The 20,721-nt window shown below is 50.6% G+C and overlaps 1 protein-coding gene across 4 annotated transcripts; it reads right to left on the bottom strand.

The window, feature by feature from the left end:
- Window positions 1-749: 749 nt before the first annotated feature.
- NME9 (NME/NM23 family member 9) lies at window positions 750-19,584 on the bottom strand. Of its 4 annotated transcripts, none has more exons than XM_054729663.1 (11): window positions 19,549-19,584; window positions 14,433-14,490; window positions 13,474-13,577; window positions 11,983-12,054; window positions 9,631-9,747; window positions 8,515-8,590; window positions 6,016-6,098; window positions 5,626-5,718; window positions 4,484-4,638; window positions 2,841-2,977; window positions 750-976 (listed from the first exon to the last, which is right to left on the bottom strand). In XM_054729663.1, exons 1-11 carry the CDS (start codon window positions 19,579-19,581, stop codon window positions 930-932), a joined length of 975 nt encoding a protein of 324 aa, XP_054585638.1. In that variant the 5' UTR covers window positions 19,582-19,584; the 3' UTR covers window positions 750-929. The 4 variants fall into 4 exon arrangements, with proteins under 4 accessions (XP_054585638.1, XP_054585635.1, XP_054585636.1 ...); XM_054729660.1 differs by having other exon boundaries at window positions 13,474-13,559; window positions 19,549-19,581; XM_054729661.1 differs by lacking the exon at window positions 9,631-9,747 and having other exon boundaries at window positions 19,549-19,581.
- Window positions 19,585-20,721: the final 1,137 nt, after the last annotated feature.

The following is a 20,721-nucleotide window of genomic DNA, read 5'->3' on the forward strand; positions in this document are numbered from 1 at the left end:
GAAAAGGAAATCGCTGACACTGGCCTCGTGATGCCGAAGAACACGGCCTTTTGCTCACTCCGAGAGGAAAGATGATGCCTGGGCTTAATGAATTTACAAGTAAACCAAAGAGCAAGCTGGTAAGAGGGAGTGGCTGTGCATGTTGATATTCATGGGGTAATAATAGTTACTTTTTACTGAAAACCGGTTTCCCTCGAGGGCACAACCGTGGAGGGAGGGCAGAGTCAGGCAATTCCGTGAAAGCTGGAGGCCACCAGGTCCCCGAGGAGCTCTCGGGTTTTAAAATTAGGCTTTAGCCAGAATCTAACCCAAAAAAAGTGGGGGAGGGGAGCATCAGGAAAATTAGATGATCCTGGCTCCAATGAAACCCCAAGCATTGCTTAGGAGCACCCCGATTTACTAAGGACCCGGTGGCAGGCCTGCAGCATACAGGACTGCCCGTGTGGCGTGGACAGGCAGCATGAGGGCTTAAGGCCGGGCCTCACCTATCTGCCTCCAAGCCCGTAGGCCTGGCAGCGTCGTATCCAGTCCTGTTGCACTGCTTTCAGGTGCATAGTTACCAAGTTAAGCTCTGAAATTGTTTAATCCATAAAGTAGATTTATTCCAGTGTTTATTGGGGAAGTACTGTCCTGTGTAACCCCGTTTCCCCGAGACAACACAGCAGAGTACAACTAATGTCCGCTTATTTTGTAAAATTCCAGAAATAGCCCAAAAACAAACAAACAGGTATATGTGCTATATACTGTTTAATAAGGCAGGAAACTATATTTTATTATTCATGAAAGATAGCTAAACTAAAAGAAATTGGTGCTCAAAAGAGTAAGATCCGATTCTAGAGCTTTCCTTAAGCGCAGCAGATGGGAACGCACTGACATTTCACTTGCTGGCCACGCCCTGGGTCACGTGCTTCGGAGGCAGCACATCCACCTCAGTGCACATCCTCAGGGGAGGGAAGCACCACTCCTTCCTCGGGGTCTGTGGGACGACAGATGCTCTGTAGGATTCCGGAAACAGCCCCGTCCCAGCCCTCTGTCCCACACACCGTCCACCAAGAAACAGAGGAAAAGGGGTCCTAGCTACATCACAGACAATAAAGTTAGGGGTCAGGGTGGAAGGGACGGCAACGAGAGGTCCTGATGTGTGTGTTAGGGACCAGGAATTAAAGAAGTAAGAGAATGAGGAACATGGGTTGAGCGCTTAACATGTGTCAGGCACCAGGCTAAGAACCTGGCACCCATGGTCTCCTTTCGTCTTCACAACAGCCCTATGAGGAAGATCCTTATCACAGAGGTATTATGATGGGGCTAAAATGGATCTGTCATTATCTCCATTTCACAGATGAGGAAACTGAGGACCAAAAAGGTAAATCGTTTTCCAGAGGCTATTCAGCTGGTAAATAGTGGAGCCAGGATTCAAACCCTGGATTACCTGTCTTCAGTGACCTTGACCCTTGCCCCTTAGCAGGAAAAGTGCTGGGTAAGTGGGAAGCACACTCTGCTCCTGACAACTAAAAAAGCAGGACACGTCAAGAAATGGGCGGAACACCAGCTCCCTGTGAGGCTGTGCGAAGCCGTGCCGGCAGGAGGCTGTGCACTTTTTCACGGGATGTGATCTGGGCTCAGCCCTTCTGGAATTCTATCCCCGTGCTCAGGATCACCTGAGGCCCAAAAGTCAGCCTCATGATCTCCCAACACTCCCCAATGGCCCCGATGCGTATTCCCCAGCCAGTTCGCTCTCCTTATACTTCAGTCTTGGACCTCAGGGAGACCTGCTTGTTTCCAGTTGCCCCTCCGAAAAGGACGACCCCGTCCCATGACCCTGGGGACATAAGGAAATGCACCGGGGGCTCTGAGGGCGGGTGTCAGAGGAAAGCGGGCCCCGCAGGGCCATGGCTTTGAGGAATCGCAGCTCGCACTCAGGTGTGTGAACTCGGTACTTCCCGGGATTTCTAGAATCCATTGCACCCTCAGCTTGCCCTCAGCTGGCAGGGGCCACACCTGTCCTGCTTTACCTTGCCCTCAGAACACCTAATTTTACTTGGCTGCATTCAGATCTTGAGAAAACGAGGAACATAGCAAACATTTAGGTAAATATATTAGTTAAAACCCAAACATTTGGGCACACACGGGTTATCACCATTTCAGATCTGCATGGGGCCTTCTCCCAAGAATCCCCTCCCCCCACCTCACATCCTTTGCTTTTCCCAGGATATTCACGCCCTGGTCCCTTCAGGCTCAAACTAGAACCGCAGACCTCGGCAGCAGGAGCAGGAGCAGGAGCAGGGCCAGGCCTGACTCTCCACGCGTGGAATGGGGTAAGTCCCGTGCGCTCTGGACGTCTTAGGTTTCTCACCCATATTTGGAGGTGATGACTCAGTATGTTTTTCCCAAACTGTGGGGGCTGAGGGATACGAGGGTGACAGAGCGCCCTTCTGTGTAACCCTCTGCTCAGCGACCTCACCAGGGGCCTCGCATGGGGCCTGCAGAGAACAGGGGAAGTGAGGGGATGGCATCTGGCCACTCACTGGCTTGGGTGTCGGCTTCCAGAAAGTCCTATCTTCCCAGTGGTTTCCACAGGAAAATGCAAAGAAACTTGGCAATGAAAATACGGCTTCAAAGTAAGAATGCCGCAAGAAAATGTAATGGGATTTAACAGCAGCACTCTTACTCCGCACATTCAAGCTGGTGAGGACTGCGGCTGCAGCTGTATAATGGCTCCTGTCTGAGCAGGACCTTATCAGATCGGACACTTGGTGGTTATTATCTGCCTCCTCCCCCCCCGCCCCCCCCAATATATTCACTAAAGATGACTAAAGACCAAACCTGCCTGGATGACTTACCCAGAGAGGCTTCCGGGACGTGGTCTGCAAACGTAACGCTGGGGAAGAGCAGAGCCAGCTCTCGGCGGGCGTCCTCTGCGTCCCGGCTCCCGTGGACCGCGTTAAAGGGCACTTCCGTGCCGTACTGAGCACGGAGACTGGGAGCATTGGCAACATGGACAAGACACAGTTGTTTCATTTGAAGGAGAAATGTTTTGCTCTCTGGCAACATGGTCACCAGCTACCAGTGGGCACCCTGCATTTCTGCGAAATGGCTTTCTCTCTGTTGGAAACGCCAGGAACAGCAGCCAGGGTGACAGGAGCGGACATCTGTCCCGCCAGGGCAGCGTTCTGGGCACACTGCCTGGTACTTCATCTCACTTGTGCCACAGCCCTGGGAGGGAGACTCTGTTTGAGCCCCAGTTTCAGAATGGTGTGAGTCCTGGTGGAAGCCCAGGGGCTGCCGTCTTACTGATGTTATAACCAGGGGCTGGCACCTGCTACGGGCTTTGGATAGGTCTGCCGAGTCAACCCCTCAGTAGTCCCATCAGCTAATGCTAATATTGCTGGGACTTCCTGTGTGTCAAGCACTGTCCTAAGTGCTTCATACATACAGGGTGTCCCCAAAAAACGTATACATACTTTTAACAGCTGACAGCTCCATTTTGAAAGTGAAATGTATTTTAATAAACATTGCCTTTATCATTATTCAAAGTGTGTGTTACATTTTGGAGGGACACCCTACATATATATATATATGCTCATTTAATCCTCACATCAGCATCTTTGGCAGGTCCCATTATAGCACCCATTTTTCAGATGAGGGAATCGAGGCAGAGATTAAAGCACGGCCCAAGGTCACACAGTAAGAGGAAGAAGAGAGGTTCTGAATTCTGTCTCTTAACCATGCCACTCTATAGCCCCCTTGATAGTTGCTCAGATCCCCATTTTACAGATGAGAGAACGTAGACTCTGCGAAGGGACGTGCCTGAGAGTGTGGTAACCTCAGCTTGACCACGGGGCTGTCTTTCGCTAGCCCAGGCTGCCTCCTAGACGAATGTCCCTGGCCCCTACAGCTACCAGGTGCAACCTCGGTTACTTAGCCTCTTGCTCATTTCTTTCCTGGTGGCTGGGCCGCTCACAGCTTCAGAGGAAAGACAAACGTGGTGCATTTGGCAGTGGTGGTGTCAGGCTAGAAACACACAGGGGCGAGGAGCAGACCAAGGACAATATGCAGAAGGGCGTGTCACGCTCAGGACACCCAGGGAGGGGAGTAGGCCCTGAGGGGCTTGAGTGCAGTGCATATTCCTAGACCCCATCCAGGCTCTGACTTGGCTGGCCTGGGGGGGGGGGGGGGCCTGGGATCTGTGTTTCCTGGGTGAGTGTTGCAGGTGGTCCTGAGACCACCCTTTGGGACCCTCTGGCTACAGGGAGAACAGTGAGGCCTGGGCCCAGCAGCGGCCTTCAGAATTGGGCAGAGGAGGCCGCAAGGAGGCAGTCACAGGAGGCATTCGGCCAAGGGCCGGGGACTGGGTCAGAGGGTGAGGATGTCAGGGTCTCCCCCAATATATAACAAAGGCGGGTCATGGCCATCAGGCAGGGCTCTCCGCTTCCCCGGGTGCAGGTTCTGAGATGGATGTAGGGACCCCAGCTAGTGACATCACCTGTCAGGCTGCTCCCTCCTGGCCACGTGTGGGTCACAGGGCCCCATGAGGGCTCGCCAGGCAGTGGCAACGTCCTCGGTGTCCTCAGTCCTGGTGAGGATCAGGAGGTGGCTTGGCCCACTGCACATGTGATGGACCAGCTTCTCAAATGCCTCCTGGAACAGGGAGGGGAACGGCCCGAGAGTCAGCGAGGCCCATCCCATCCACAGGATGGGTGGGGTCCGTGAAGGGCCCCTGGGAGGGGTGGTGGTGATGTCCCCCCCACACCCAGAGGAACCAGGAGTAAGCTAAAGGCAGGAAGATGAGACTGGGTTGACTCATTTGAGGTTGAACATGAGATTGTTAAGAAATTAGGTAGGGGCAGTTTTTAAAATCACATATGTGGAAATCCTGTGGATGCTGGGTAACCAAGGGTGGGGTGTAGTTGAGACTTTTTTTTTTTTGTTTCTTTGTTTTTGGGGTTTATTTTTGTTTTTTGGGTGTGTTTTTTTTTTGGGGGGGCGGGGTGGCAGTACTTTAGAACCCTTCCTCTTCCTTCAAGTAACAGCTCTCTGGTTCTCCTTCCTGAACAGCCCTTCCCCCATCGTTTGGCCCTAGTCTGGCTGACAACCATAATGTCTGTCCACACCCCCAAACCTCCCATGCACACACACCTCAACTAGAGGGAGGGCTGTGACCAAGAGAGGCAACCAGCTCCTTCCCCCAAGTCCATGAGCCAAGCAGATGCAAAGGGAGGTGGCTGACCCCGAATTCAAGGGCAGCACCAGGGACCCTCTGGCTACAGGGAGAACAGTGAGGCCTGCACCCGAAGTGACTGCCCCTGAGGTTTCGCTCCTAACATTCCCGACCACTGTCTTGGTTCTTCTCCCCACCACCTTCTCATTCAACTCTTCAATCCCCAGAGTTATGGAGTATCCTTTCAATAAATCCCTTCTTTCGTCACTTAAGGTAGAGTCCAAATCTCTTCCTGCAGCCAAAGCACCTTCACTGATACAGCATCATTAGTGAACCAATTCACAGCCACCTTCTGTTATATTCTTGTTCTTCATAATACTCTATTTTCTCCCAAACTAATAACCTGTAATCATACTCGGAAGAGAAGAGATGGGAGTGGGTTGGGCAATGGGAGCGGACGAGCTGACCTCTCCAGCTCTGTGTTGGTAGAAGAGTCGCATTTCTGCCTCCGTCATGGTCCTCTCTTCACTCATTAAAATGTCAAACCCAGCTTCCTGGATCTGCAGAATATACACACACATTCTGAAAGGGTAAAGAAAGCCCAGATTCCCATCTAAATGAGTAGAAAAGTAAAAGATAATAGAAAAGCCAACATTAAAAGCAGCGGAAATCCTCATCTTGATCGTATCTTTCCTGCTTAGATTTTTAAATTTTAATTTACTTACATGGAATTGGGGTTAAAGCTCCTTAAAAGCGTTCTCTCCCCACTAGGAAGGACACTGCTCCACGATGCCCACCCCTGTTTTCCACCCGAGGAGACCCGAGGACAGCCCGTGGGGTGAGTGCTGTCTCTGTACCTTCATGATAATCTCATCAGTCTTCCCGTGGCCGACTGCGTCTGGTTTAATGATCGCCAAGGTACAGGCCTTCTCCGATGAAGCTGTAATAAGCCAAGGTGGTGCTGTCAGACGCTGGGCTCATCCATCTTGGAGGCTCTCAGGAGGCCGCCTGCAGGGACCACACAGCCTCTGCGCACAGCTCCCAGGGGCCCCTCGCCTGGCCTCTGGCTGTGGCCCTGCAGACCTGGACTCTAGTGGGAGCACAGGCCTGGCTCCAGACCTCAACCTCAACCTGGCTGCAGGGGACAGAGACATGCCAGGGACACAGACCTGGGAGGGAGGGAGGGAAGGAGGGAGGGAGGGAGGGAGGGAGGGAGGGAGGGAGGGAGGGGGAGGGCATGGAGGGGGAAGGGGCAAGGGAGGAGTGGGAGGAGATCAAAGACAGAAACCCAGAAATGGCTGAGAGAGGAGGCCTGCAGGGGGAGGAGGGCTACTCCTGTTCCTTCCTGTCACCCTCATGATTCCTGGCCTCTGACTGCTGACTACTGTGTTCTCCTCTCACTCTGCGGGCTCCTTTGCCAATGCTTCTGTCTTACTTCCCTGGCACGTGGCCAAGGAGGGCTGTCCGGGGCCCTGAGTCCACATGACCCTTCAGCGTCAGCACCCATGACCAAGCTGCAGCTCTCTAGTCTTCTCCGCCTCAGTTCCACTCCCCCGGGGAGAAGCCCAAACTGGCCAGCGTGGTGGTCGCAGCTGAGGCCCCAGGCAGAGCTCACTGACGCGTCTACTGACTGGCTGCCTTTGGTCAGTGTCCATGGGTCCCATCAGCCGTGACGCTGAGGGAGATGCCACGTGACCACAGTCCCCGGCTCGGCCGCCGGAGCTGTAGGGAGCCCGGTGTCCGGTCAGGAAACCTGTCCTGTTGTACTGCTGTTTGTAGGAACGTGGTCTTGGGGAGCAACCTCTGCTCTCCACAGACTCTGTGTCCTCCGAGCCTCTTCTGTTCTCAACACTTACATCAGTTGTGTTGCAATGAGACTTGACAATATCCAGAAATCTCAACAACAAAAAAAGCGTACTGCAAGGCGTGAATTGTTTGAAGCAACAACTCTACTCATTTTTCTGTGAATTCCACTTAGAACGTCCTATGAGCCCTTAGACTTTAGGGGACTCTTACATAAATGTCCTTATACATTGACCAGGGAGTGAGATCAGCTCAGAGGTGTACGGTGAGAAGAGAATGGGCCAGAGCAGGGGCCTGGAGAACTCCAGCTTGAAAAGGGAGTAAAAGAAAAGACGCTGGTGAAGGGGAGGCTGAGGAGAGGCTGGAGAAGGGGGGGGGGGGTGGGGGGGAGGGGGGGGGGGGCACCGAGAAAGGCCGTGACCAAGAGAAACCAGGAGAGAAGAGGGTATGGAGAAGGAAGACATTGCGGACGTCCACGTCTGTAGGAAGATGCCGTAGGACGTGACTGGGAACGGTCCCTCGGATATGGCATGAAGAAGGTACGTGGTGCCCTGGGCAGGAGCAGGTCGGGGGAGCGGGGAGCAGGCAGCAGCCGCAGGTGGGGTGGCCCGTGGAGTGTGGACAAAGTTCCAGAAGCTCAGAGTGGGGGAGAGGAAGGCAAGGGCAAGGACAGGGTTTTGCATTGTTTTCTAGGCGGAGAGATAGGATTTGAAGGAAAATAAGGGGGAGGGGAATCACAGGAGGTAATCCAAAAAGGAGGCAACAAATGTGTCCTACAGAAGTCAAATCGACGGTTTTTCTTTTCACACTGGAACCATCTTGCTCTCCTAAACTGGGCCTCTTTCCTTGTTAGACCCCAACTCGAACATCCTCATGGCCCACACACCAATACACAGCCTTTCTACTTCGTGCAGTCACCGACTCTTCCTTCTCTTTCCGGCGCTGTCCCTGAACTTGGGCCTGGCTTCCTCTGGTGTCTCAGTGGCCTTCCTCCTCCCCAGCCACGGCCTGGCTGACGGGCTTCTCCCCACACTGTCAGGAGGCTCGGGAAGACCTGCCGGGCAGGGCAGTGTGGAATCCTGAGCTGTACTTGGGGAGCAAGGGCAGAGGGTGCAGGGCTGTGGGGAGAGAAGGTGTTCAGCTGACTTTCTGATACTTCAGAAAAAAAGGTGAGAAAAAAAAGAAAGAAACTTGAGCTCTTTAGCTGAAATAAGGACTAAGGAAACATCAACATCGTTCCTTTTACAATATTAGTGTCGATAGCCTCCACTTTATTACATGGAGTTTTTCCTGACGCCGGCTAATTGCCATGAAAGTCACACTTGCTCTATTTGAACATGATCAGAAAGCTGTGAAAAGCGCCCCAAATGCCATTAAAGGACAGAAAGGAGATATGAAATGATGCTGGAGGTCAGGTGACCGGAGGCAAAACGTTTTACAACTTCCCAGAGCTCAGGTGGCTCGATAAACTGACCACTCGTGTATTTTTTAAAAACACATCAAGTCGGAGTCTGCTTTGCCTTTTTGGCCCTGCTGGTTGGCTGGGCACTCACCCACGTCCGCGTCTTCGCCACCGTCCTTCCCGTGGGAAACGCGTTCCTCTTCCTCAGAGAGAGCCTCATCTTTGATCTGATGCAAATTGGTCATGAGCAGAGGTCGTTAGTTCATTAAAATGACCGAAAAACCTTCAAAAACCCGCAGAAACCCAAAACATAAAGGTTCAAAATACAGAGCAACCAAAGGGCCAAGATGATCCGTCTTGGAAACCAGGAGGTCCTTGCTAGCAGGTGTGCGACGGCGCGGGGAGGGGGTGGTGAGAGTGTTTGGAGACAAGGAAATGCGTGCTGAGCTTAAGGCTCACAATCTGCCTGTTTCCACAAGCATCGAGTACACATACAGAGCTGGCAACGGAAGGACTGAAATGCGAGTAAATATGAAGCGATTGCCCACACAGTGATCGTCTTTCTTGGGGGGAAATTGCCAGTTTCCTGGGGGGGAAGTATGATTCGATTCCCGTCCATTCTATAAAAACAGGACTTTGTCCTTTGGAATTGAATGTGAGAACTGGAACGATGGACGCTGAGCAGGAAGGCTCTTTGGCAGGTGCTCAGAGCACCAGGAAATGGCCCTCTCTCTGCCGCAGGTGTGCCGTTCTTCGGAGGCAGCCAATTATTTACGAAAACTCGGCCTGTGTCACCGGGGAAATCATAGCTCAGAACCACAGGCTGTTTCTCATGGTCCTGACGGAGCTTAATTTCTAAGTTCAGGACACGAGCCCTCTGGGATCACGAGTAAGACTTTCAGGAATGCGAGGTGAGGGTGGCAGGTCACCAGGAGAGAGCTCGCCCTGAGGCTGGACTCCGCCTGCCACTTCCCCATTCCATCCCTTTATTTTCATTTCTGACTTCCTTGACAGTGATCCAGAAGCCCTGTGAAGAGTAGAAGTAGGGGAGAAAGGGAGATGGATAAAGAAGGTTGAAGCGCTCTGGGCGAAGGGACAGCTCTTTAAAAGAAGGCTCCAGAAAGAAGATTTCAAAATGCACATGGCAGCGGGGCCTGGTGCTCTCCCTGAAGCTTCCAGCTGACAGGCCCAGGAAAGTTAGTGGGACGGGGAGGGCACGGCAGGCCTGGAGCACGCCCTGAGCCTGCTGCGTGGCCGGTCTCCTTACCACTTTCCGTTCTCTGCCTTCAGCCAGCACCTTCCTCTCGGCCTCCAGCTGGTCCAGGATGGTTTTCTGCAGCAGGGGGGCGTTGGCCCCTCTAACCACAGCCACCAGTTTCCCTCCCTGCAACAGGACGGAGGTGCTGCTCAAGCCCATGAAACCCAGATGCTAATGTCTTCAAGAACCAGTGGGAGTGTCCAAGCGCTTGGTTTAGGAGTGTGCCCAAGGTCAAGGTCAAGGTCCATTGGCCCCAGGCCCACAGCCTCCATCCACTTCTCTGCTTTCTACACCAGACCCTCCTTTCAGACTTCCTTCAGGGCAATGGGGAGTCAGCTAAGGGAGGGGCAGGGCACACTAGGTTGTGAGTTGCCTATACTTGGCTCATGCACTCAACACACATCTATTAAGCACTTATCTGTCAAGCACCGAGACCCAGGCAAAGACTATGACACTGAACACAAAAAGACACAGTCGTGCCCTCAGTGAGTGGGAAGCCGAGTGGGGGCAGAAAGGTGATCGTCAAACAATTACAATAGAACGAGGTCATTGCTTTAATGGGGGTGTACAGGATGCTTGGAATTCCAGACAAGACTCGATTCCCAACTCCATCTGGGAGGTCAGGTGGTGTTTGGGGTGAACCCCAGTTTCCTGCTTTCACTTGTTCAGCAGCGTCTAGGCGTATGACTCAGAAAGGAGTAGCCGGGAGAGAGCAGTTCGCAGAGAGTGGGTTCCCCTCCATTCCCATCCACCCCCGAGTGGACCTCCACAGTGTGAGAGCCACTAGGCACATGTCCCAACACAGCTGATCATATGATGCTTCCATCACTGTGGGCTCAGCAAGCAGACCACTGTGGGGCGATCCCTTTCTGCAAATGCGCCCCATGTCAGTTTGGCTGGGGAGCACGCTCATCTTAGCTCCTTCCCACGTCTCCCTCCCGCCCACCCATGTTCCATCATATAACTTCAGTCTCCCTACTAAATCTCAAGGTGCAAATGTTTTATCATAAGCTCCCAATCTGTAATACTTGCAGTGCTGAGGGGCCCAAACGTTTCCAAACTAAACAACCCTGGCCTGGCTATCAGGAGGCCTTGGGGAGGGCGGGGGGAAGGGACACACACCCCAGTTTCCCAGTATAAGGAGAGGGCTGGACTGGGTCAGGAAGAAGATATCATTCAGTTGCCTTCAGTGCCCGTCAGGAGACCTAGAGAGCCAGGAGTGACAGTGGGCCCTGGGTGTATGGAGCATGGATGTCATACCAAAGGCATCCCAATTATCTTCAACACACTGCACCGCTTGGCTGTCCTCAACAGTCCCTCTCATTTCTGACTTTCCGTAAACGACCTTCACGTTTTATGATTACACTAGAGGCCTGGTACATGAAAATTCATGCACTGGAGGGGGCGTCCCTCAGCCTGGTCTGCCCCCTCTCACAGTCTGGGAGCCCTCAGGGGCGGGAGGCAACTTGGCAATCAGGGAAAGGCGGTGCCCCCATCACACCTCTGCTGCTGCCACTGCCGGCAGCGCAAGCCTCGGCCGACCCTGGTTACCTGAGCCTTGGGTGACCCTGGGCATCTGGGCAGCCGCCATCCGAGGCTTGCCTGCACCTTGGGCCCACCCTGGGGGGCTGAGCAGCCGACATCCGAGGCTTGCCTGCACCTTGAGCTGGCCTGGGCGGCTGGGGGGCTGAGGGCGGGTCCGGCCACACTGTGCACTTGCCGCCCCCCCCACCGGCTGGACTGAAAGGACTGTGGGACTCCAGCGGCAGGTGCAAGGAGCGTCTGCCAGGCGCCCTCACCGGCCCCCCGGCGGTGCTGAAAGGACTGGGGGACTCCGGCAGGGCTGAGGGGACTGGGCGCTGCCACCTTTGTGATGGTGTGACGGTCAATTTGCACATTCCCTCTTTATTAGATAGGATAAAGGTGCATGCAGAGCTCGTCCGCCCATGAAGGGTGCTGGGTGTGCTGGAAGCTCCCCTCCACGGAGCAGAGCATAGGAAGCTGAAACTCTGCTCTGAGTGAAACCTCAGTCGGGAGTGTCCACCAGCCCGAAGCAGCATATCAGTGACTCCTGTTCTCTCCCCTGCAGCCCGGCCAGAAGCTGCCCCCGCTCAGGTGATGTACGGCCAGCTGGTGAGCAGGGCCCAGGCCACCGGGCCAGTGGGGCCCTGCATTACCAGGACTTCAGGACATCGTCCTCAGCAAAATGAGAAAGGCAGTCAAGGAGAAACCACATCACGTGCTTGGATCAGTGTGACCCCTTGGTGACTCCCAGTGAGAATTAATGCCCGTGAGGCTCACCCATCTGAACTCCAATGATCTGCAACCATCAAACAGTCCTGGTTCTGAAAACGTACTTACTGCGTAGAACAGGAAGGTAGGCTCACACCTCCCGCGGTACTTTTCGAGGACGTCAAGGCAGTCTGCCTCCGCCTGAAGAAACAAGCTGTCAGAGGGTCCCGGGCACAGCGGGTACAGGGGCATGATGTCAGGGACTACACAGGACATCCACACGTACACTGCACTCCACACACCACACACGCCACCTATCACACACTCACACATCACATATCACACACACACACCACCTATCACACACTCACACATCACATATCACACACACACACCACCTATCACACACTCACCACATATCACACACACACACCACCTATCACACACACACACCACATATCACATTCACACCACCTATCACACTTTCACACACCACATATCACACACACACACCACCTATCACACACACACACCACATATCACACACTCACACCACCTATCACACTCTCACACACACACACCACATATCACACACACACACCACATATCACATTCACACCACCTATCACACTCTCACACACCACATATCACACTCTCACACACCACATATCACACACACACACCACCTATCACACACTCACCACATATCACACACACACACCACCTATCACACACACACACCACCTATCACACACACACACCACATATCACACACTCACACCACCTATCACACACACACACCACCTATCACACTATCACACACCACCTATCACATACACTCCCCGCAAATGTGCTTCACACACACCATGACTGCCCTCCCCAGGTGAAGCCCTGACTTGCTTTCATGCTTCTATTGTTTTTTCATCAGAATCATAACAACTGTCCTGTCAACACGTTGGCAAAAATTGTTGGCAGTCGTTCTTCTTTGAGGAATAAAACGAGGAGGAAACGATGGTTTCCCCTGCTCCCCACCAGCCACCCCTCCAGCTGCCCTGGTGTCTCACTAACCCCTGCGCTAACCTCCAACTGCCCTGGTGTCTGAGACGCCTGCCCGGACATCCCCTCCCCACACCCGGCAGAAGCTCCAAACCCACTCCCAAGGGCGGGAGGAGCCAGAGCCCTTGAAGTCAAACTTGTGGCGAGATTAGCGTCAAGCCCGTCTCCTGTGTTCAGTCTTTGAACCTCAAACCATGGAGTGTCTCTTGCACACGTCTCTGGAATGTATCCCCATTGCCATACATTAACCCAAGTAAGTGTTCACTCATCGTTCCCCTTTGCGGAGCGGGGGATAGAGATCCTGAAACCCTGGGCTCTGAAGGGGAAACTCCAGAGTTCACAGTGTCGGTGAGCCAAGAGGGAGCACGCCTGTTGGAGTGACAGGTATTCTGTCCCTGCAGCCGGAGGGACTGTCAGTGAGGGGCTGAGGCAGCATGACTGATAAAAAATCCACAGTGGATGCCTCTTCAGGGCTCTGAGAAGGGAGCTCACACTCTGTTCCTGGGTTTAAATGTTTCCCTTTTCTTCCAATGTCGTGTGACCGCCGCCGAGAGAGGATCTTACCAATGCGAAGTGCAGAAGGTCCAGGCCAACCTCGATCCTCATCTTCTGGAAGAGGCTCACCACGGGCTTGCAGGGGCCACACCAGCCTTGATAGACATCGACCACTGCGCGGAACCGGGAAGGAAGCCGGGCGGCTCCGTGAGCCCCCGCGTCCATGTCCGGCAAAGTGTACACCCGCGCATTCTACCTCCCGCAGATGGATGTCGTTTGCAGGGACATTAGTGGTGGCAGAGATTTATTATCCCGTCAGAGTATGAGCAAGTGTGGAAACACAGCTATCCCTCCTTCTTAGCAACTCGTTGTTCCCGATTCTAAACACAATGAAGCAGTGTAGGGAAATGGGAAACCATTTACTTACCATGATCCCTTTGCCATAAGGAATTTTCAGGCTACGTGCAGACCCAGCCCAGAGGGGCCCTCAATAAATATTTGAATGGACTGAAACCGTCTATTCTAAAAGGAAGAAGCCACTGTAGGTGACCTGTCAGCATACAATCAATTCTTAGCTTCTTTGATAATAAACAGAGCTTTGACCTTTCCCCCTGATGAATTACCCCCAAGTGACTTGCTTTGGGTAAAGGAGGGTTTTGTTCACTTTAGAACGTCAACACTGTTCTCCTGGAAAGTGACTCTGATAGCGACCCAGGTGGGAACTTGGATACCGCGGTCTGCTTCGGTCCCCGTCTGTGCTGTGCGCCCGGGGTGGGTACGAGGGAACCTCTCTTCTGCCTGCACCTGACCCGGAGGCCTGCTACCGCACAGTACTGACTAATTCCCCGAACAGAGCTCACCAGCAGGTAGATGTTCAAGCCAGAACTACATACACAAAGAAATCACCTGGTTCTTCATGAAACTCAAGGTTATAGGAAAATGGTGATCATCGCAGCTTTTCTCTTCATGGTAAATGTGTCATTTAGCAGTTTTTAAAAGGATGGATCTCAACAGTTATCGTAAATTACCTGTTAGTCCTTTGGAACTGAGCATTTCCTCCCAAAGCTCCTGGGTGCTGATGTTGACCTAACATCAAAGAAGAACAGATACTGTATTACTGAGGGCACGAATGGGGAGACACTGATGTATTTGCTAAAGATTCCTCTCTCTCTCTCTCTCTCTCTCTCTCTCTCTCTCTCTCTCTCTGTCTCTCTCTGTCTCTCTCTGTCTCATTCTCTCTCTCCCCCTATCTCTCTCATTCCTGTGGCTTTACAATAAGTCTTGGAATCAGGCAGTGTGAGGCCTCCATATTTTGTCTTTTTCAAGATTGTATTGGCTATTCTAGGTCCTTTGCATTTCTACAAACATTTTACAGCCAGCCTGGCAATTTCTGCGAAAACTCCTGCAGAGATTTTAATTGAGATTGCATTGATTCTGTGGATCAATCTAGGAAATAATTGAAATATTAACAACTTTGAGTCTTCCAGGCCATGAATATGCTGTTTCTCATCATTTATTAAATCTTCCTTAATTTTCTCAGCAATTGGTTAAAATTAGTTGGGGCTGGTTGGATTGGTTGGAGTTGGTGTATATATTTTGCACATCTTTTCTTAAATATATTTGAACATCCACATCAGAAATTGACAGTGAGTTTATGGCCATTTCTCCACATTTTCTATTATCTACAAAGTATTCTGAGTTATATCAAAAATTAAATACAAGGAGAAATACATATTATCCCTCTTTATAAATAGTATACATTTTTGTATGTTTTTATTTTGAAACAATTTCTTTTTTTAAATATATATTTTATTTATTTTTTTTACAGAGAGGAAGGGAGAGGGATAGAAAGTTAGAAACATCGATCAGCTGCCTCCTGCACACCCCCTACTGGGGATGTACCCGCAACCGAGGTACATGCCCTTGACCGGAATCGAACCTGGGACCTTTCAGTCCTCAGGCCGACGCTCTATCCACTGAGCCAAACCGGTTTTGGCTATTTTGAAACAATTTCAAACTTACAGGAAATTTGCAAGTACAATATAAAGAACTTTTTCTTCTTGAATTATTTGAAAGTAAATTATCAACCTAATAGCCCATTATTCCAACGTAACCACAATACAACCATCACAATTAAAAAATGAACACGTATATTATTATGTAACTCTTGAACTCTATTCAAGTGTTACTGATCCTCCCAATAAAGTCATAGTAGCAAAAGCTCTGATCAGAATCATGTGCCAGGTTTGTCAGGCCTCTTTAGTCTCCTTCAGTCTGGAATGGTTCTTTAGGCTCTGATCTTCATGACTTTGACACTTTTAAATACTGCATACTGGTTATTTTGTAGAATGTTCCTCAGTTTGAGTGTGTCTGGTGTTTCCTCCTGATTACAGTCAGGCTGTGCATCTTTGGATAAGTGGAGCTGGTTGGAATTGGTTAGAATTAGTTGGAGCTGGTTGGATTGGTTGGAATTGGTTGGAGATGACTGGATTAGTTGGATTGGTTGGATTGGTTGGAATTAGTTGGAACTGGTTGGAGATGGTTGGATTGGTTGGAGTTGGTTGGAGATGATTGGATTAGTTGGATTGGTTGGAATTAGTTAGAACTGATTGGAACTGGTTGGAGATGGTTGGATTGGTTGGAGTTGGTTGGAGATGATTGGATTAGTTGGATTGGTTGGATTGGTTGGAATTAGTTAGAACTGATTGGAACTGGTTGGAGATAGTTGGATTGGTTGGAGATGATTGGATTGGTTGGATTGGTTGGAATTAGTTGGATGGGTTGGAATTAGTTGGATTGGTTGGAATTGGTTAGAACTGATTGGAACTGGTTGGAGATGGTTGGATTGGTTGGAGTTGGTTGGAATTAGTTGGATTGGTTGGAACTGATTGGAATTGGTTGGAGTGTCAGAGAAGCAGAAGAATGTTCCTCTCATGGCATCCTATCAGGTGACATACAATTTCCATCTCCCTCATTACTGCTGATGTTCACTTGGATCGCACCTGCTTTGGGTTACATGGAAGTTCAAAGGGCAGAGACCTTCCCCATGGAGTTCAGGTGGAGTAGGAGGAGGCCCTCTGTGAGCCTGCATGGGTGGCACATGGCGGGTCGTCTTAAAGGACACTGAGGAATTGCCAGGGGCCCTGTTCGTGCACCCTCTGCTTGTGTGGTCCTTGACCCAGTGCGTACCCAGTGAGCCCTTTCTAGAGAGAACTTCGTAGGTGCTTCTGAAGGCTGCTGTGCAGCAGCTCGTGGTAAAGTTTATTTCCCCAAGATGGTTGAGAGGGAAAGCTCAAACGTCTGTCAGGCTCCTCCACTGTGAAATTATTCTCTTTCCCTTTGTAATTGGTAAGCCTTTTTTTTTTTTTTTTTTTTGGTAGGGAGCTAGTTTGAAACCATATAAGTTAAAAGAGCATGACAATTACCACTTATTCTTAATACAGCTAAGCTAAGGTCTGTGTCCCTTTAAAAGGGCTCGAAACCTAATATCTGCAAATACTCTATTAAAGATCCACCTTTCTGAAAAAAATCATGTTTTCATACTTTTTTGTTTTGATTTTTTTAAAAAAGAGAAGTCTTCTTGATGCCTTACATGAGAGAAGCAAGTTGGACTGATGTCATGCTGGGCCCACAGCGATAGTCCTGAGGAAAGTGACAGAAGGGTTCTGAGGATCCCCGCCCCCACCCCACCCTCTCTCTCACAACAGTGGCTTTCAGAGGCTCTGCTGTCAGTGGCAACTGTCTGTGGGGCACACCTGTGACGGAGTGAGCCACACCAGCCGTGCCGCCAGGGCCCTTTGGACAGCTGAAGATCTCCCTCCTCGGAGCAGGGCCGGAGCAGAACAGTATGGGGAACATGCAGACCCCGTAGGGAACCCATGGGGAGTGTGTGGCACCTTTTGACTCCACTGTCTCTGGATGTCCTGTTATTTCTATTTCTATTTAGGAGGGACCCTAAATAGTCTTAGCCAGAGAGGGAACAGGGTTCCTGGGTTGGCAGACCCTAGAGCATTGCTTTCAAGGGGTTGACCTGATAGGCAATGTTTCCACAGAAGCCTCGGTGCACACCTTCTCTCCCTCCTCCCTCGGCACAGGGAGCACTGGCTTTGGAAGGCAGCTATGCTCACCACGGTACCACCAACGCAAGGAGCACTTACTTTGAATTTAACTCAAGAGCTCTGGGGAAACACATAAAAAAAATTGCTAAAAAATGTTATTAGCCCCAAAGGGTATAAAGGTATAGACACATGAGACAAAACTTTTAGAGCCACCACAGACAGCATTCAGACTAGCCTGGAAGTGTCTAAAGAAGTTTTTGTTCTTTTGGTTTGTTTAAATATATTTTTATTGATTTCTGAGAAGAAGGGAGAGGGAGAGAGAGCTAGAAACATCAATGATGAGAGAGAATCATTGATCGGCTGCCTCCTGCATGACCCGCACTGAGGATCGAGCCTACAATCCGGGCATGTGCCCTCAACCAGAATCAAACCTGGGACTCTTCAGTCCATAGGCCGACACTCTATCCACTCAGCCAAACTGGCTAGGGCTTCTCTAAAGAAGTTTTGTCACAACCATTCTCTCTTCAGGTTCTGGGTTTTCCCTCCCATTTACACAAAGGATATAGAGGCACAGAGAGGTTGAGAAAATCATTTTTGCAGCAGTAAGTGCTAGGGCCAGGTGCTTAGAATTTGTTTACAGACAGAATGTGCGCAGATGGCAGGATTCATAACTCTAGACTGCTAGAACATTAAGGCTGGAAGGCCCTATGGGATAACTCCCCTCATGTCCTCTTTCTACAGATAGGCAGTTATGTGGTTTGTCCAAAATCCCAGAGTTGTCTAAGACTCAAGAACTGTATCAAGTTTTCAGGCTTCTGACTCTCGCCAGTTTGGCTCAATGGATAGAGCAAAGGCCTGTGGACTGAAGGGTCCTGGGTTTGATTCCCCGTCAAGGGCACATATCTTGGTTGTAGGCTCAATCCCCAGCCCTGATTCCCAGCCCTGGTTGGGGCGACTGCGGGAGGCTACCAGTCAATGTGTCTCTCACACATCGGTGTTTCTCTCTTCCTCTTCTCCCACCTCCCTCCCCCTTTTACCCCCCCCTCCCCCGCTTCCTTCAACTCTTTTCTAAAAATCAATGGAAAAAATATCCTCCTGGGATTAATAAAACAAAGCGTTTTTCAGGCTTCCAGTCTAAAGCTCCTTCCTCCCCCACACCGCATGCACTATCCTTAGACTGAAAATGAAAAGGCTTTCTCCCTTTCAAAAAAATCACTAGGCTTTTGAAATTCACATGTGCAGTGCTGGTGCCCCTGAGAACAATGAAAGTGAAGTTAGGTGTCTCAGGACCCTGCCTTCTACTCTCCAGGGGGTGCCTGTGGCCTGAGCATTTATCCTGATGGGCGGAGCTGACTCAGACATTTTAAAGTTTACTTTAAAATGTACCCGTATGACAGATCATCCAGATGGTCTCCTTATGACAAAGCACTCCCCCGGATCCCACAGCCCACGCCTGCACGTTTACCACAAGCTTAGAATCCCCCGACGTATTGTCCAGGGCCAGGAAGAAACAGCAGGCGTGGGCTTATGGATTCACTTATCTTAGGCGCAAATGAAAGTGAAGCACTTTCTATGACAAAGGCACACACAGCACGTAAAATACCAAAACATAACTTGTTGAGTAAGCAAATGATTGAATAGATCAGTCGTGGGACCACTGGGTCTCCAGAGAGCATACAGTTCCAAACTCAACAGAATCTATATCATATTCTCGCAGCAAGATGCAATTCTATTTCAACAATAAATATGTCACATCAAATTATATTGATCAATATTTCTTGGTTGTTTAGTTTTATTTTTAAAACTATAAAAGTGTTATAGAGTTTCAAGACTGTATAAGCACTGTTAAGCATAAAGCGCTTAAATCCAACGTTATACTTGTTTGTATTTAAGTGCACAAAAAATTGCCATCACTATATATAGAGAGAGAGAGTCCGAGATCTATACGCAGGTTTGAGAACACTGCCTGTCTGTCATATACTGCTGGCAAAGAGTATCACTTCTATACTGAACTTCCCGGCCACAGCACCCTCCTCATCCTCCAACCCCAACCAAGTGCTGGAAGTCAGCGCCCCTTGAGGCTTACCTGCAGGGCAATTTCCTTCCTCTTGCCGCTCATGGCTCTGCAAAGACAGAAGCCCTGTTATGCTGGCTCCCCGACACACCCGCAGCGCAGATCAGCAAGCCTACCTTAGACCGTCCCACCCCCACCCCGCATCCTCTAAGGTAAACTTAAATGGCAGCGAATAAGTGCACTGATGCAAATGAACACCCCACGGTGCAAGCGGAGCCTGCAGCCCGCGGGGGTCATGGCTTGCAGGGCTGGGGTGGGGGCATTTACTGCGGAGCCCACAGAGGGGCGCCAGGCGATGGCATCCGGGCAGCTAAAGAATTCGGGTGAAAAAAGTCCACAGAATCCTGTTATTCCTACTGGTAAGTGTATTCCTAGGAAACGGAACCACCGTCAAGGATCTTCGACAGGTACCCAGTCTTCAACGTGCAGCAAGAGTTTACAAGCCCGTCTTCAGTGACTCGGCAACGGTCGTCATGGCAACACAGACCAACGCCAAGTTAGCCAGGCAATAAACATGCGGACGTGTAAGCCACGCCCACTCTGGACCCAGCAGAAGGGCAGGTGGGCCCCCTGCCGTCAGAATTGGACTAAAGAAACACTCCCATTGGCTGAAGTGTTTGTCAGTATCTGGGGGATTTGGACCCACCCAGCAGAGGCCGGTGCGCCTAGGTATTATATTACACAGTTGCGTCCCTGAATCCCTGCATCTCTCTTGCCCGGCCAGGGCTGGTCTGCACCTTTTTTCCTTTTTCTTTTACCGTTACTTAATGCATGCCAGACATTAAGGGTGACTTCCGTTTGTAAAGGGTTCCCTTTAAGACAGAGAATACAAAATTACAAATTCAAAATTAGGTATAAGGGTAAAGTGGAACAAATAGAAAGCAGTTACAAACATGGTGCAAGTAGTCTATACAAATTAAAAGACAGATTGTCAGTGGACAAAAACTATTCCTAACTGTGTGCTGTGAGAAATCCACTTTAAATATAAGACGCAGATAATTTGAAAGTAAAGAGGTGGAGAAAGCTATGCCATGCTAGTACTAATCAAAAGAATGCTGGAATAGCCTAATGACTTCAGGCAACGCAGAAAATGGATCAGGGATAAAGAGAAGGCAGGACATGATATTAAAGGGGTCAGTTCTCCAGGAAGACATAACCATACTTAACAGAGCATCAAAATACACG

This window comes from Eptesicus fuscus, chromosome 18 (assembly GCF_027574615.1).
Source record: "Eptesicus fuscus isolate TK198812 chromosome 18, DD_ASM_mEF_20220401, whole genome shotgun sequence".
In the NCBI taxonomy this organism is placed as follows: domain Eukaryota; kingdom Metazoa; phylum Chordata; class Mammalia; order Chiroptera; family Vespertilionidae; genus Eptesicus; species Eptesicus fuscus.

Bases quoted from the DNA above. Each gene is read 5' to 3' on its own strand.
- NME9 (XM_054729663.1), bottom strand. From the start codon at position 19,581: ATGAGCGGCAAGAGGAAGGAAATTGCCCTGCAG. The intron at 13,578-14,432 runs GTAATTTACGAT...GGTTCCGCGCAG, and splicing joins CAGTTCCAAAGGACTAACAG to TGGTCGATGTCTATCAAGGC. The intron at 8,591-9,630 runs GTAAGGAGACCG...AATTTGCATCAG, and splicing joins AAGGCAGAGAACGGAAAGTG to ATCAAAGATGAGGCTCTCTC.